Source organism: Bombus pascuorum, chromosome 10 (assembly GCF_905332965.1).
Source record: "Bombus pascuorum chromosome 10, iyBomPasc1.1, whole genome shotgun sequence".
Lineage (NCBI taxonomy): Eukaryota > Metazoa > Arthropoda > Insecta > Hymenoptera > Apidae > Bombus > Bombus pascuorum.
Genome location: NC_083497.1, coordinates 7,551,214 through 7,566,758, shown reverse-complemented (window position 1 = coordinate 7,566,758; position 15,545 = coordinate 7,551,214). Strand labels below are relative to the sequence as shown.

General features: G+C 40.6%; 2 protein-coding genes across 4 annotated transcripts in view; one reads left to right on the top strand and one right to left on the bottom strand.

Annotated features, from left to right (window-relative positions):
- LOC132911344 (uncharacterized) overlaps positions 1 to 15,545 on the bottom strand; it is a 129,846-nt gene that overhangs the window by 15,877 nt on the left and 98,424 nt on the right. The window lies entirely within an intron of this gene.
- LOC132911331 (homeotic protein distal-less) overlaps positions 1 to 15,545 on the top strand; it is a 98,032-nt gene that overhangs the window by 77,901 nt on the left and 4,586 nt on the right. For all 3 annotated transcript variants that reach the window (XM_060967941.1, XM_060967943.1, XM_060967942.1), the window contains exons 3-4: positions 12,773 to 12,944; positions 14,144 to 14,456. In XM_060967941.1, coding sequence (XP_060823924.1) covers positions 12,773 to 12,944; positions 14,144 to 14,456 — 485 coding nt within the window. The remainder of the gene's footprint in view (positions 1 to 12,772; positions 12,945 to 14,143; positions 14,457 to 15,545) is intronic.

Here is a 15,545-nt window from a genome sequence, read left to right as displayed (position 1 = left end):
CGATTAAGATTCCTCTGGTCGGCAAACAAACGTGCGGCGCACGTGCTCCATTGTACTCGCTGGGAGCAACAAAATGTTTCTCGCGATCATGATTAAAAAAGAAGAATAAAAAAAAAAGACAAGATAAAAAAATGGGAAAAACAGGTAGGCGAGAACATCGCACGAACGTTTGATTGATATCTAGCTAACGCGTCCAGCCACGGAACGTGGCTCGTCCGTAAACGGAAACTCCATTAAATTTGTTTTTTCGATGCTGACCAAACGGTAGATACTATCGGAGGAAATGTGTAACGGTATCTTTTCAATTCCTCGAGGGTTTCTTACATCGTAGATTTACTCGTAACGTCCTAGAACGGCCGAACCACTATCCTGACTTTAGAAACAAACGAAATAAAAAGTAGAAATAGAAAAAATGAAAGAAGTAGAAAATAACATAGAAACGCAACGATGAAGAACGCAAAACGCAAGGGGGCCGTTGCACCACTGGGGAATTTCGTTGTTGTTAAGGTGGCACTGCGCATCACCGATGCCAGGCAGGAAGTGGGAATCGCCGAAGCAGCGAGGGGGGCAAGGAGCGGTGGAGTAGCGGAGCTGAGGGAACAGGGGAACCCGACGCTGCATTGTGGGAGTGAGCGGGCGAGCGAAATAAAAAAAAGGCATTATAGCATTATGCGAACGAACGGGGCCCTAGTGACGCATTTACACGGCTGTTATTATCCCCTTCCCTGTCCCCCACCCCCCTTCTACCACCCTCAACTAGGTAGGAAACGTAGGTACCTACGATACCTGCTTACATGCTCTGACAGACGAGACAGTTCGGAAAACCCGACATATGTCGTCCGTACGTATATATACTTGTTGGAATACATTAATAAAAATCGTGATCGAATTCGAATCCCTCGATTCGGTGATTCTATCGTTCCCACGAATCATTGGTTGCAACTCGGTGGCAGTTAGAACGTTTTGATTTGATTGCGAGCAATGATGCTTTAATTTGTCGATACCTCGTGTGATATTCAAGATTAGGAAGATTCGATTAACCCTTTGGCATATTTGGATGAGATATTTTACGCTATAACATCGATCACTAACGTTGTAAGTGAGATATGATGTACGTCTTTGTATAACTGACCTGAGATGTTTGAATAATATTCTGTAGATTTGGATAAAAATTAATTTGCAAGACATTTCGTCCACATTTCGAATATACTATTCCCCGTGAACACGAAGGGGCTGACGATGTTAAACATAGCAATGTTATACCACAAAAGTTTCTTTTGCCAGTTTTCTTTTACCTGTACAAAGTAATATTCTATTGCAAAAATGATAAAACAGATATACGAAGTATTGTATAAATTGGATAAATACGTCGCGAGATATCTCGTCTACAAATGCAAAGGGGTTAATCTTTGATACACTGTTTAAGATAGATTCTCGTACTAGCAACAAAAGCAAGAATTTTTCAGAATTGTAGAGAAATAAATATTCTACTCTCAAAAGACTCGGGAGAATTCTCACAGTGACAAGTTGCTCGTTAACAGCCCTTATCGATCGAAATATCCTCATTTCGCCGCCACTCGTTATCAGAATTCGAGGCTCTTCGCTTCAACGTCCCCGTTTCCATCTCCATCGATTCGTAGCTGATTGCCAGCCCGTTGAAAAACCCTTCAGCGACGTGCGGTGTGTCACGTACCAACTTTCCTTTTGCCATGTGGTACGCCAGATGTGACGGTCCTTGTAAAATTCCACGTAGTCCGGACGCCAAGACCTATCCATTGTTCTAGTAACTCGCAGCAGGCCTAAGAAGACGACATAAACCGAATCTGTTCAGTTTCAGTTTTCTTCACTTAAACATTTTCGGTTTACAGATGGTCCTTATGTTTGTTGCACTCGACTCTTACCTAATACGGAGAAAGCGGGTGCCTGGCAAGATAAAACTTTTCCCATAAACAAGGATGCCCACGAGCCATATCTAGCTCTCCTTGTCTTTACTACCTAATTCATTTACCAATGGGCATCGCGGATCGTTACCCTCACTTTTCCACCAAAAAGTGTGGACAACGAATCCGCGTTCTGAGTTCCAAAGGGAACACCCACACCGAGCTTTCTTCTTTGATGGTACGAGACCGTTTAGACAGTTCTATTTCTAATTTCAATCCGGTTCTATTTCTAATTCCAATTCAGTCACAATATTGACCTTTGTAATGAAACTCTGAGTCTAAAGAATAAAGATTATACTAAAAAATCAACAGTCGTGTAATTACTTAAAAATTACGTGACATTTTGGCGATCCACTGCCAGGATCCATTCGCTTCAGTGAAAACGAAATTACGATTTCGGCGTACGCGCATCATTGAAGATTGAAGGATCAGCGGACCACTGCGAATCTTTGCTACTACGAAGCCCTGCAGCAACTTTCAACGTTCCACTACGGTGAAACTAGACGAGAGGACTACGGTCAGCGCAGAGCAAGCCTACGAATAAGATTCGGAATCTAGAACCAACCAGAGAGGAAACATCCCAGAGACTCCTCAACGGCCATAGCTACTACGGTAAGCTGGAAATCTGGATTCATTTGTACATTACCGTACGAGAAAATCAAGTTTCTCAAGCGCTTCGAGCGTTTCGAGCTCAAATAAATAGTTCAGACTCAGTAAATTTAATTAGAATCATGTCTACATCGCGAAAAGACGAAACCGAGACCGTTTCCGCAACCGAAGTTACGGACAATTCGATTCGTGCCACACTCGACGCGATATTGAAACAAAACGCACTTATTATACAACGTCTGGAAGAAGCGAACAATGAAAAGAAGAAGCGTACGGCAGAGATTAAAGTGCTAAACGACAAAATCTCGAAAATTATGACAGGACACAACGTTAGTACGAAACCAAGCTCTCTGATTACCGTGGACGAAGTTACTACCGCGAGAGACAGAACTCCACCACCGTCCGCTCCAATTCAGTCAGAAGCAGATAACTACCTCTCCTACGAAGATCGTTCACCGCAATTCGCCTCTCCGAGGTTACGGGCCAAAGACGCGGTAGCATGTTTACCACAGCTAAACGGCGAAGACGATATCGGAGTGGAAGAGTTCATACGTGAAGTGCGCGAAGTGCGAGCATTGTGTTATGAACCGACAGTATCGCTCAAGATGATCAAGTCCGGTAAAATTACTGGTAAAGCCGCAATGGCCATTTGCAATGTACCAATCCGCGAATACGGACACCGGTACGATGCCCTAAGACGAAACGTAGCGACCCAAGCCTCCATTAGGGAACAACAAGATCAGCTACGCGAAACGATACAGGGACACGACGAAAGTGTTCAGAGCTACATTATCAGGTTCCGCAGAGTGCTTAATAAACTACAGTGTAGTGTAACGAACGAGTACTATGACGAAATCAGTAGGCGTACAATGAACGACAGAATCTTAAGAGACTCCGTAACAGACTTCATCCGAGGGCTAAAACCCGAAATAGGACGGATATTACTCGGTTATCCACCGTACAACATCGCCGAAGCCGAAAAGAGAGCCTCCGAGATCGAGCGATACTTCAGGGAAGATCGAAATCGACAACCAAGACCAAGGAACTTCCAGCAAGCCGAACGAATGCCACTCGCCCAAAGGACTCAAATGAAATGTTTAAAGAATAACCGAATCGGACATTTCTCCAATCAATGTAAAAATTATCAAACACCCAGTCAATTTCCGAGACCACCACAATCTCGAGACACAAGGAAGAAACAGAGGAACAAATAAACCAGACATACGAATTAACGCCACAACAGGAAGACTACCCACAGTACTTTTACGATCCGACGGACAACGATATGCTTTATCAATGGTGGTGAGTGCCCAGCCAAAACAACCAATTTTATCGAAAAGTCAAACACGAATTATTTAAAATGTAATACTAGAAAAAAAGATATTTTTGTTACTATGAACATATAAAATCCGTTGAATAACGATTATTATATTTTCAATATTGCGTATATTTCTCGGAAAATTTCTAGAACTATTGATACATTAAGTACATTACATTGATGCGGTATAAAAAGAGTATACATAAAGTTCCATACTCTAGAAGCATTTAACAAACAAATAATTTTACATTATGGATATTGATGGATATTTGTTCTTTTAGTATTTACAGATAAGTTAACATTACAAGGACATTGTTTTTGAATTTTATTTTCACTCAAATCTTTAAGCGTTGTATATTCTAGAATATTATTAGTTGATGCAATCATACAACAGAAATTTGTGTTTTATATCAAAATATTTAATATTATTTAGCATAAAATCAACTAAAGTTGTCAGGTATTGTTAATAAATTTGAATTTTTATATTATCCATCATTCTAAGACAAACTGTATAGTTTAAATCATTGTTAATTAGTTATTTTGGGAACAATTATAAGTTGGTAACATATTATTTGTACAATTTCAATGTCAACATAGAAATAACAAAATTTTAGTTGATAGATTATCATAAGATAATGATCATATATTCTCAAAGAAGATACATTCTATTAATGAGTTAAGTACTATACTGCCACATGTAATTTTATTTGCAAGTAAATGTATAAATAATATGTTTAAACCAAAAATGATTAATGATAATAATATTTAATATAAAGGAATTAGAGTAGAAATTTGAGACAAGGATCTTATAATGCCTAGAGATTATAACTATAATATGTACCAAGTATTAAGCTCAGTAAGTGATGTTTCTTCTACTATTGAAACAATATCTGTAGACTGGAACATGAATTGTGGATAACTGATTTCACATTATTATTACAGTAAAAATTACAATGCCCTTATTATTGAATAACACAAAGTTTCAATACAAGTTTGTTTTACTTAAGTAGAATTTAAAATGGACAAATATATGTTAATAAAAGGTGTATTCATGGCTTTGTACAATATTCACATTCATATTAATGCATTACAGAGATAGATTAAAGTTGAAATGAAATATTTGATGAAACATGTGTATGTATTTAAAGTTGCACTCCGAATCGATATTTTTTTTATATATACAAGAGTCGGAAAGGCGTACTATATAATGTAGGCTTCAGTATAGTATTTGTAGGATGCTTAAAAAAAAAAAAAAAAAAAAAAAAAAAAAAAAAAAAAAAAAATACAATTCGATGATCCAATATGTAAACTTCTTGATGCCTGATGACATAATCACGTTGTAAATTGATTGAAATTATCAAAATAATAAATAATAAAAATCATAAAGCCGCAATCAGTCTTCAAAGAAGGAGACTCCGTATTAGTACACAACGATCATAAAAGACACAAACTTGATGTGGAATGGTTGGGACCGTACACGATTGATAAAGTATGTACTCCATACTATTTAATTCAAGAAAAAAAAAAATACATGGGAATCGTTTAAAACCCTACTTTCCAGGTCGACACTTCTCTTTGCCAGAATAACCATTTATGTATCAATCTAACCTTTTCTTTTCGCCGAAATGAAATCTTAGTTAACAGTTCCACCAACACCCAACACCTGTACCTCAACCAATACATGCCACCCCCAAAGAGAAGAGGAATCAGCTGCAATTTCAAATCACATCGAGTGCGATTTCACAAAGGGCCTCCTGAAGAAAACTTGAGGGACCAAGTTCAATCTAAGGAGGGGGGAATGTCACGTACCAACTTTCCTTTTGCCATGTGGTACGCCAGATGTGACGGTCCTTGTAAAATTCCACGTAGTCCGGACGCCAAGACCTATCCATTGTTCTAGTAACTCGCAGCAGGCCTAAGAAGACGACATAAACCGAATCTGTTCAGTTTCAGTTTTCTTCACTTAAACATTTTCGGTTTACAGATGGTCCTTATGTTTGTTGCACTCGACTCTTACCTAATACGGAGAAAGCGGGTGCCTGGCAAGATAAAACTTTTCCCATAAACAAGGATGCCCACGAGCCATATCTAGCTCTCCTTGTCTTTACTACCTAATTCATTTACCAATGGGCATCGCGGATCGTTACCCTCACTTTTCCACCAAAAAGTGTGGACAACGAATCCGCGTTCTGAGTTCCAAAGGGAACACCCACACCGAGCTTTCTTCTTTGATGGTACGAGACCGTTTAGACAGTTCTATTTCTAATTTCAATCCGGTTCTATTTCTAATTCCAATTCAGTCACAATATTGACCTTTGTAATGAAACTCTGAGTCTAAAGAATAAAGATTATACTAAAAAATCAACAGTCGTGTAATTACTTAAAAATTACGTGACAGGTGTGTGGCCGTCGTCCGGTACCGATGACGGATTAGTTTGTTACGGCTTTCGGCTTAACGGAGGGCGCAGGTAGGCCGTGCCGATACGCGTGATTATTTATTGTGCGGACAGATTGGATCATTCAGAACACGCCGATGGGGGTCCCTGTCTATATGGACAAGGATCGACCCGCCACGGGAATATAACTCGATCCAATCGGCGATACACTGCTGCGATATAACCTCCAATTTTGTGTCAGCGGAGATCTACACGTGGTCAACGGGGAGGTGAACGAAACGCGATGATTGGTGAAATAATTCGTAGCTATATTTCCTACGGTAATTTAACTTCTCTTATGTAGCACTTCAGACACGTGTTTGTAGAGGAAAATGAGATTTAGGAGTAGCTTGTGGGATTAAATCCTGCGATACCACATTTCTATAAATAAAATATTTTCATTCATATATATCATATATGAATATATATATATATATATATCACATATTGAAGAATAATTTCATTAACGTAATAACCATATTAACGCTTTAACGACGGAGTATGGTAATTCAGATCACATGTAGAATATACTCAGATTGTAATATGCAAATATCAGATGTAAATATATCAGTGGCATGTAATTTAAGTAGTATTAGATACATGATACAGAAGTGATAATTTATGTCTCAGTTTCCTCTGCTTGAAAATTTTCATATCGATACCTTGATTAATTTATAAGATGCAATTTGAACAAAGCTGTTGCTCATAGTAAAGGCGCCTTGTCCAGATGTAACCTGTTAACTTATTTAACTAATTAACTAATGTTAACTTATTCACATATTCGCAGAGTTTCGCATAAATACCGAAAAAATATATGAAGAACGATAAGATGAATTTCGTGTGTTGACCTTGAATAATTTAATAAAAAGACTTGTTTAGATATTAAAGATATTAAAGATATATGCTACGAAGAATTAAAAATATATAATGTGTGATTCAAGTAACTGACCAGTAGAAGAAATATGGTAACAAAAATGTTTCATGAAATGTATTTAATCTTGTGTACCGAGAACATAATTAGTAATCAGTTGTACGACAGACATATTGTTAGCGTTCGCGTTCACGATCGTTGCATACTCCTATACGCTTAAACTGGTTTGCCGTTGTGTTTTATTTGAAAAACAAAGTAATTATACGTAGATAAACATCGTAGCCATTGGTCAAACAGAATGCGTTAAAAACGTGGAACAATGTCAGCCGCGCGCGGTCTTATCAATGCCTAGAGAAATTATGACTAGCAGCCATCACTCTATTGGTTTTATATCGTGTTATTGCTCACGCAGCTACCGCCATTAGACTAATTGCGTTTAATTGTCCAGCCCCCCTTTCGATTATTCGGGGAATGATACAGCATAGTCTGTTAATGGAATAGATAACTTTTGTGTGACGCGAATTTTGTCGAAGATAGCTGCTTTTAGATATTTATCTGTTCAATATTTTACTGTAACGATCTATTTTTCATACGTATCTTCCACAAAATGAAAGTTAAATTCTTTTTACGCTAAAAAAAAAAAAGTAAAGAAGAAATAAATTACCCTTTACAACTGATATTTTATTCTAGAAACTAATCCTGCATATGTAGTTTGTATGAAATAAAAATTGCCAATCAAATGAATTTTGATGCTTCTTATTTTGCTCGCATTTTTTAAATTGAAGAAACAGTAGACGTACCATGATTGATTGTTAAAAAAAAAAAGGAAGAAGTTAACGGAGTTTCATGGAGGAAATACAGAAATAAATTTGGTATCTAGTTTAGCCCGGCATAACGATCCGATGTTTCCCAAGGAAGCGCGTGAGTCAGATGCAACGGAACTTCACCGTTTTTACGTTCGCATTACCATAACCTTTCGAAACCTTCCGAAAGTTTTATCGCCCATGCCTCCCGCCATTGTATAACTAGGTTGTAACTACAGTTAGCAGAACTGCGCTGAAACGGCGCGCCGCTATCGACTGCTATTATCAAGTCAAGGACTACATTTTTGCAAGCACCAATTACGGTATCCATGTCTGTCATACGTCACTAAGTGACGAATATTGAGAGATACATACGTGTATATATATAGGAACATGTAGATCGTAGACCAAAGTTCAAAACTTTGTAACATACTTCGTACGGCCCGAGGTTCCCAGTAGAATTAGGACCACCTGTGATCAGACATAATCATCAACGTAAATCGTTGTAATCTCCTTTTGGTAATGAAATAATTTTTCGTTCCTTTGGGTTTCCTTTTTGCAAATATGATTTCATTATAAGTAACGGTGATATTAATAAAATATAAAAAATAATAATAACGCCATTATATGTTGTACTCTAAAATGTAAAACATAAGTAAAATCGGTATAATCTTTCCCAATTCTAATATTTATATAGCAACACGGAGGCTAGTAAATTCCTTTCAATTAATTTTTTACCATTCAACGTAGCGTTAAAAGAATCCCCGTTGTACATCGTTGTACATAACATTTGGACGACAAACGTTCGAAGATAAACGTTTTGATCACAGAATGAAGTAGAATAAGGACCGTCGTTTTATCGGCGTATCATAAAAAGAACAAAATCGTAATACGTTTTAGCATCATATTACATAAACTTTGATAACAACTATGTTTAAAATTAGTAAATGCCTACTGGCTTATGCGCGTGACTTTACACAAACCACGAACATTCCCGCTACCCTGTACGATTTCATCGCGATTCCAATCGTGCCAGGACAATCCATCAGTAACATAGTGGCGAACAGCTGGCCCGGGGATCCGGGGAGAGGGAGAGAGAGCGTTCTTGGAGATCGCGGCTCGAATCGGTGGGAGCGTTTTCATTTAGACGTAGATTATTCCTAGATGCCTCTCATAAATATTAAACAGGCGGCGCGCGCGCTCTCGGATTCACGCAGGCGAAACGTTGCCGTACTTTTTACTCTGGAACCTTGTCCCGGCTGCTGCCGGGCTGCTGTGCCCGCCGCTGTACCCCTGTTCCTTCTTCCCTTCATATACCTCACGCCCCCTTCACCCTACGGCGACGATCTGTCGCTCATTGAGTATGCATCGGCGATATCGACAGGCGGGGGCTGTTACCAGAGTGCCTCGCTGTTTCGCCTTGGGCGATGTCGGAAGCCGTTGCTGGTCCCAGCAATATCAACGACGCCAGCAACGAGGTCATCCTATCTTGCTCCCTCTTTGTTTATCCCTTGGTGAAGGTTCGCGCGCGACCACCGGCTGACAGGAGTAATTTTTGCACTCGCGCGGGGCGGCCATTCGACGTGGCTGCGTAGAACCACTCACACATACAAGACCAGGAGTGCACGTGTGTTTATACATTCTCCAGGATGCTGGAGGAAAAGAGATAACAGCAGCTTGCCACCGTGCCGTTCTAGTGGCCATCGGCGTTGTACCCGCTTCGCACACGCTGCCTCTACTTCTTCGTATTTTTCGTACTCTTCTCCTCGTTCGTATATTCTTCTCCTGCTTCTTCCTCCTCCTCTTCTTCTTCTCCCTCTTTCGTCCTTTCGTTCTTCCTCTACCCCTTATGTATTCCGTCGCGAGGCGGTGCTGACTCGTCACGCGAATTTGCATACATTTCGAGCCGTGGTCAGTGCATTTTTTGCGAGAATTCCTGCTGCCGTCTGGTTACGCATGTCCCGCCGCGACAACGCGGCTAGACTGATTACGACAATCGATGTCTAAACGGAAAATTTCTTTTCCAGAACCGATACTTTATTTACGATAGGAGAGGTCGTCTCTGGACAGTTTCGTTACGCGAGAAGCTGCGAATGTATCTAGAAAACAACTCTTCTAAATAGCCAACAAGTTTTCTCCCGTGCGAGCCATCGTATCATCCCTTCGCGTCGAAGAATCTACACCTGCGTCATGCTATGACAACAGCATACCGTGGTCTTCGAACAAAAAAGGCGGACGTAACTCGCGAGCGAATATCTCATGGACAAAAGCGAGCAACCCCGACGTTGTCAGCCCTTAGGGGCCTCCAATGTTCTTCTTCGTATGCCGCGTGTGTCACGCTGGCTGTAAATATCAATAAACAAAGCCAGTGGCAGTGGGCAAATGCCCGGAGCCCAGCCCCGACAATGAAATAAACCACGCCGCGATGAGGTTTTAGCTCTGGCCCCTTTGTCGGGCGCCATCTCCTGCGCGCAAGCACGCTCCGCTTTTTCACCGAGCAATTAGAAAGAGATTTATTTGCGCCGGCACGCCAGCCACACGCTTGCCAATAAGACAGACTGAGAGAAGGAGGCAAGTTCGCGAGTGTTCGACTAGCAACATATTTTTCGGCCGATACGCGTATCGTACCGCCCAGCCACCATTTTATACGATGCACACGTAGTGACACGTGTATTCTCAACGCGCGTCTTCTATGACTCGTATGCGCACTTGTAACACATGTACTCAAGTAAAGAACCGCGAGTTTCAACGGACCGATGCGCCTCACGAAACGTGAAACAATGTCGGCCACGAGTATTTCTTTCGAGGTTAGACAAACCCGCTGTTGCGGTTTTAATGAACTCGTTTTGACGTGACGATGCCTCCCCGTACCTCCTCCCCCTTTTCTCTTTGCTTTCTCCGTTTTGCTCGTCGTTCTAACCACATCGTCCCTTGCCCCTTGTTCACCGCTGGCCTCCGGCTCCGTGCTTCACGGAGCCGACTTAGTTAATTAAAGTAACCGTACGGTTTTTGATTGACGCCCAAGGCGTAAAAAGTCGTGGACTCCGTGTACGTACCCGACACCCAACGCTCGCTCGTCGGTTACGCAATGGCGGATCACCGAGGGTTGACACGGAGAACCGACAAGAAGCGTCTTCTCCGGTGATTGATAAGAGTTCCAGTTTCTTTGATTAATATTCGAGAGTTGAGTGTGCGGTTTACAGTAGGTTCTACGGGGAAAATATCCTCGGTATTCGAGTTTCTTAAGTTCTACGTTACGAAGGTTTTAGAACCTGAAATTCTTACAATTGGGAATTAATGAAAATAAAATATTTTATAAACGTTAGAAATAATTCAAGCTTTTTCGTAGAGCCTTAGAAAGAAGCGTGAATTTAAAAAATACACGGTAATTTCGAGACATAAAGCATTTATGAAGATTTTAATATTTGGTAAAGTTTGAAAAGGATCTAAGCTTCTTATAACGTTTTAGAATGAAACATATGTTTCGAAACTTCTATATTGATTTCACATTGTGAATGATCTTCATTTTCCGTGGCTCTTTAAAATCAAGCGTAAGATGTTAAAGATTTCAGAGCTGAAAAAGGGAATGAAATATAAAATATTTTATATATTCCAAAAACGATCCAGATTCCTCGTTACGCTTTTGAATTAATCTACAGGACAGGAACACAAGAATTCCAGCAATTATTCATGTTACATGTAATCAGTGTTTTTCTTATCCCAGTGTTTTGTCGTAGAAAATTTACATACAAAGTTGCAACTCTCGATTTCCCAGAAAAGGAAGCGCCGTATAAAACGTAACGCAGATGTGGTAAAAAAGCCGGCCCTCCGCTTCCGGAATTTTTTCTACGCGCAGGGTTAACGCGCACCGTTTACCTGGTACTCGCAAAACATACGAAACGTAGAGCTTCAGCTCGATGTCTGTTCCTCTCTCGCTCTTTGCGCTCGCCTAGCCGAGCCATGCTTACGTAAGATTGAGCAGCGCGTCACGTGCACGCGGCGCATGTATAGATCGCGCTAAGACACAAAAAAATACCGCATGTGCAATCCTAACAGCGGCACAAGCGCATTAGTATCCGCCGCACAGGCCGAACTCGACGTTCCGCGCGCGGCGTGTAGGTAGAGAAACAGGCAAAAGAAACGATAGTTACGAAACGAGCAGTTCCTCTCTTCTTTTTCTCTTATTTTTTCATCTTTTTTCCTTCGTTCGTTCTTCTTCGTCGACGTCAGTTTGCAACCCAGTAGCGCGACGACGGTACGACGGTATTATGTAGATTCTTCATAACGTGGCTGAATACGATCGAAAGCTGCACAATCCTTCCTTCATCATCGATATATCCGTCCAGTCGCTGTACCAACGTCGATAAAAACCCCTCCTCCTCCTCTCTCCTCCGACTCACTGTGTACGCTTGTTCCTCTTGCAAAATATATATGTATGCCACGCCGAACAAGCGTGTATCATTACGCTCGGTGCGTACTGGCAGAAATTCATATCGGCCTCTGTAATTATCGGATGTTTGACGGACGGAAGGACAGCGGCAACAGAGACAGTGAAAATTGCTGGTCTCTGGCGACCGCAGCCGTACACACCGTCTCGGTCCACGTTAAATAGTACATCAACCTCGTGCTGCGACTCGCAGGTTCTCTTCGTTTTTCTTTCTTTTTTCGTCCGCGGCCGCGTTTTCTTCATTCGTTTTTCTCCTCATCGTTTCGGTCTCTTTCGCCAATAGCTACTGACAACTCGCGAAACGAGTTCCACCTGACCTGATCGTTCCCTCGTCGGATTTTTGTTGCAGGTGAAAATCTGGTTCCAGAATAGAAGAAGTAAATACAAGAAGATGATGAAGGCGGCGCAGCAGGGCGGCGGTGGCGGCGGAGGGCAACACAGCAGCCTTCTAGCCGGTGGAACCGCTCTACCCGGAGGACCATCCCCTCAACCGGGTCAACCAGGAAGTCTCATGCAAGGAGGTGTGTTCACAGATAATGGTTACGCGATAATCTCGAGGAAAAAATCGGTTTATCACTATTTTGATCAGCTATATTAAAATACCCGTGGAAATAATAGTATCTCATGATGTTTCCAATTAATTACTATTCCATATTATAGATATCGATTACGTCAAATTGGAAGCAATTTCTATACACTTTTAATTAGATCAAAAATATTTAGTATGTCTATTTAACAGGATTAGTTTATTTAGAAATATGCCTTAACGAGATGATTTTAATGCGTGATACGTGATCGCGTTAATCAAGATAAGAAAGAAAGGCATAAAAACTTCCATGCCGCAATTTTCTTCACGATGCAAGTGCTACTCACGAATACCAACTCAGAAGATATAAATCAATTAGAGAGATCGAATCGTAATGCCAGTGGCATAAAACCGTTCGATAACCTTGTCGATCCACATACATATCTCGGCTTCGATTTCGAGATTACAACTGGTTCAATGAATTATCAGCGCGCTGTATTTTCTCACATCTTCCTCGATGAAATCATCTTTAAGAACCGACGTAAATCCTAAGTTATATTTTAATTTCAATTAACATTGATTCGCGAACCACGCATATTTCTAAATACTTATAAATCAATCTCTTCCTGTTGTCAATCTGGATATTCTGGTTCGATCCATTACCAAACCGCGCTCTTTCCACGATTTCTTCTTTCAGTTTCCACATAACTCAATAAACCAGTCCTGAATCTCCATCCACATACCAATCCCCTTCTTCCTCCAACTCTGGTATTCTCAATTTAAAGCAATTTCTCAAATCTCAAATCTTCTCACTATCGATCATATAATATTTCTTCCTAGTCTAATAAATCGATCCCTAATTCAATAAATTAATCCCCATTTGCCAGCCCTAAATTTTCATCCATCAAATCGTCTAAAACCAACCCCTTCTTCCACGAATCTCGATATTTTCAACTCGATCCCATTTCTAAAGATGCAAAACCGTGACTCTCTTTTCTCATCGACTCCCGCAATATTCCCTCGCAACTCGATAAATCAATTCACCCGGCACCCCCGAACGACTTTGGATCATCCCCGTAACGCGTCAATGGAACGCTGCAGCGAATCGAAATGCTCCACCCCCTCGTTCTGTTCCGTTCAAGATAAGTCTATATCTGGAGGATCGATCTCGAACGTTCTCTGTTACCGTTTCAGGAGGCGGAAGTTCCGTGTCGGGCAGTCCGACGACGGGCTATCTCGGTGGCATGGGAGGCGGCGCAGGGGGTCACACCCCCGGTAGTTCGAGCCCCGGAAGCGAGATGTCGCCTCAGCACAACGAGAGCCCGCCCGCACCCTCTTGGCCGGGCGAGATGAAGCACCATCCGCATCCGCACGCGCCACCGCACACCCACCATCACCCCCATACGCCTGGCCACCATCCACCGCCGCCACCGCCGCCGCCGCACCACGCGGGTTACATGCCACAGTACTCCTGGTACCAAGCGGATCCTAATCCCGGACTACTCACGTAAGTGGTACTTCTAGTATTCATTGGACGACTCTGTTCGACTAACCGATCACGATACACCGTGTCCACAGGACGATATTTCACGATTGACGAGTGCTATAATATACACAGGCTCACGAAAGTATTTCAACATTTGTAGAGATCTTTTATGGATGTGTATCGTGTGCCGTAGGAAACATTTTGAAATTGCATCGGTACTGTTGTGAGACTCGACTACTGTGATTATGTTGGTAAAGTTTTAAACTAATACGAAAATATGTATATGAAACAATTACATGATATTGGGTTGTCCTAAAAGCTACTTTCCTTTCACAAGGAAATAGTAGATGCGCATTTCTTGTTTTATTATTTTTGTTATATTATTTTATTGAACTATATATGATCCAATAGGACAAATTGGATCATATATAATTCAATAAAATAATATAAAACCAAATGTCCTATTATGCGCACTTATTATGTCCTTGTGAAACGAAAGAAACGTTTGGGAGGATCTAATATTCAGTACAACTATTATATTCCATGGAAATCACGAAAGTATTTGAACAGAAAATTGTTTATTATAATAAATAAATCTCAATATTCGGTGAGACTGTGTTTAATACTTATTCGAAGCTTAGGATGTCTATTCATGCTGTATTTTTAATTTGTATACTAGTATATCATATTTCAGATTGGTCTGAAATTTGACCAATTTAATCATGACAGTAGTGTTTCATTACAGTCTTAATGAAATTTCATTTTGATCGGTTGCTTTAATGGGGACGCTGAATTTAGGGTATGAAAGATACTAATGCACGGTATAATAAACGAAGTTGGATAGTTTGAAATTTTAATGGATCGAGTTATAAGGACTTAGGAGTTTCTTTCTAAATATTTTTTAATTCATGGATTAATTTATGGATTAATATAAATAGCTGATTTATAGTGAAGAGATTTAGGTGAATATTCCCGTTGTTTCTAACAGAAACGCGCTCTATTAATCCTTGATAATTCATTGTGACATTCCTTTCGAGTAAAGATTTTCGTAAATAAAATCCGCTGCAACTTTAATCCTGCAATACTGCATTCTTCGCTAATTATTGTTTC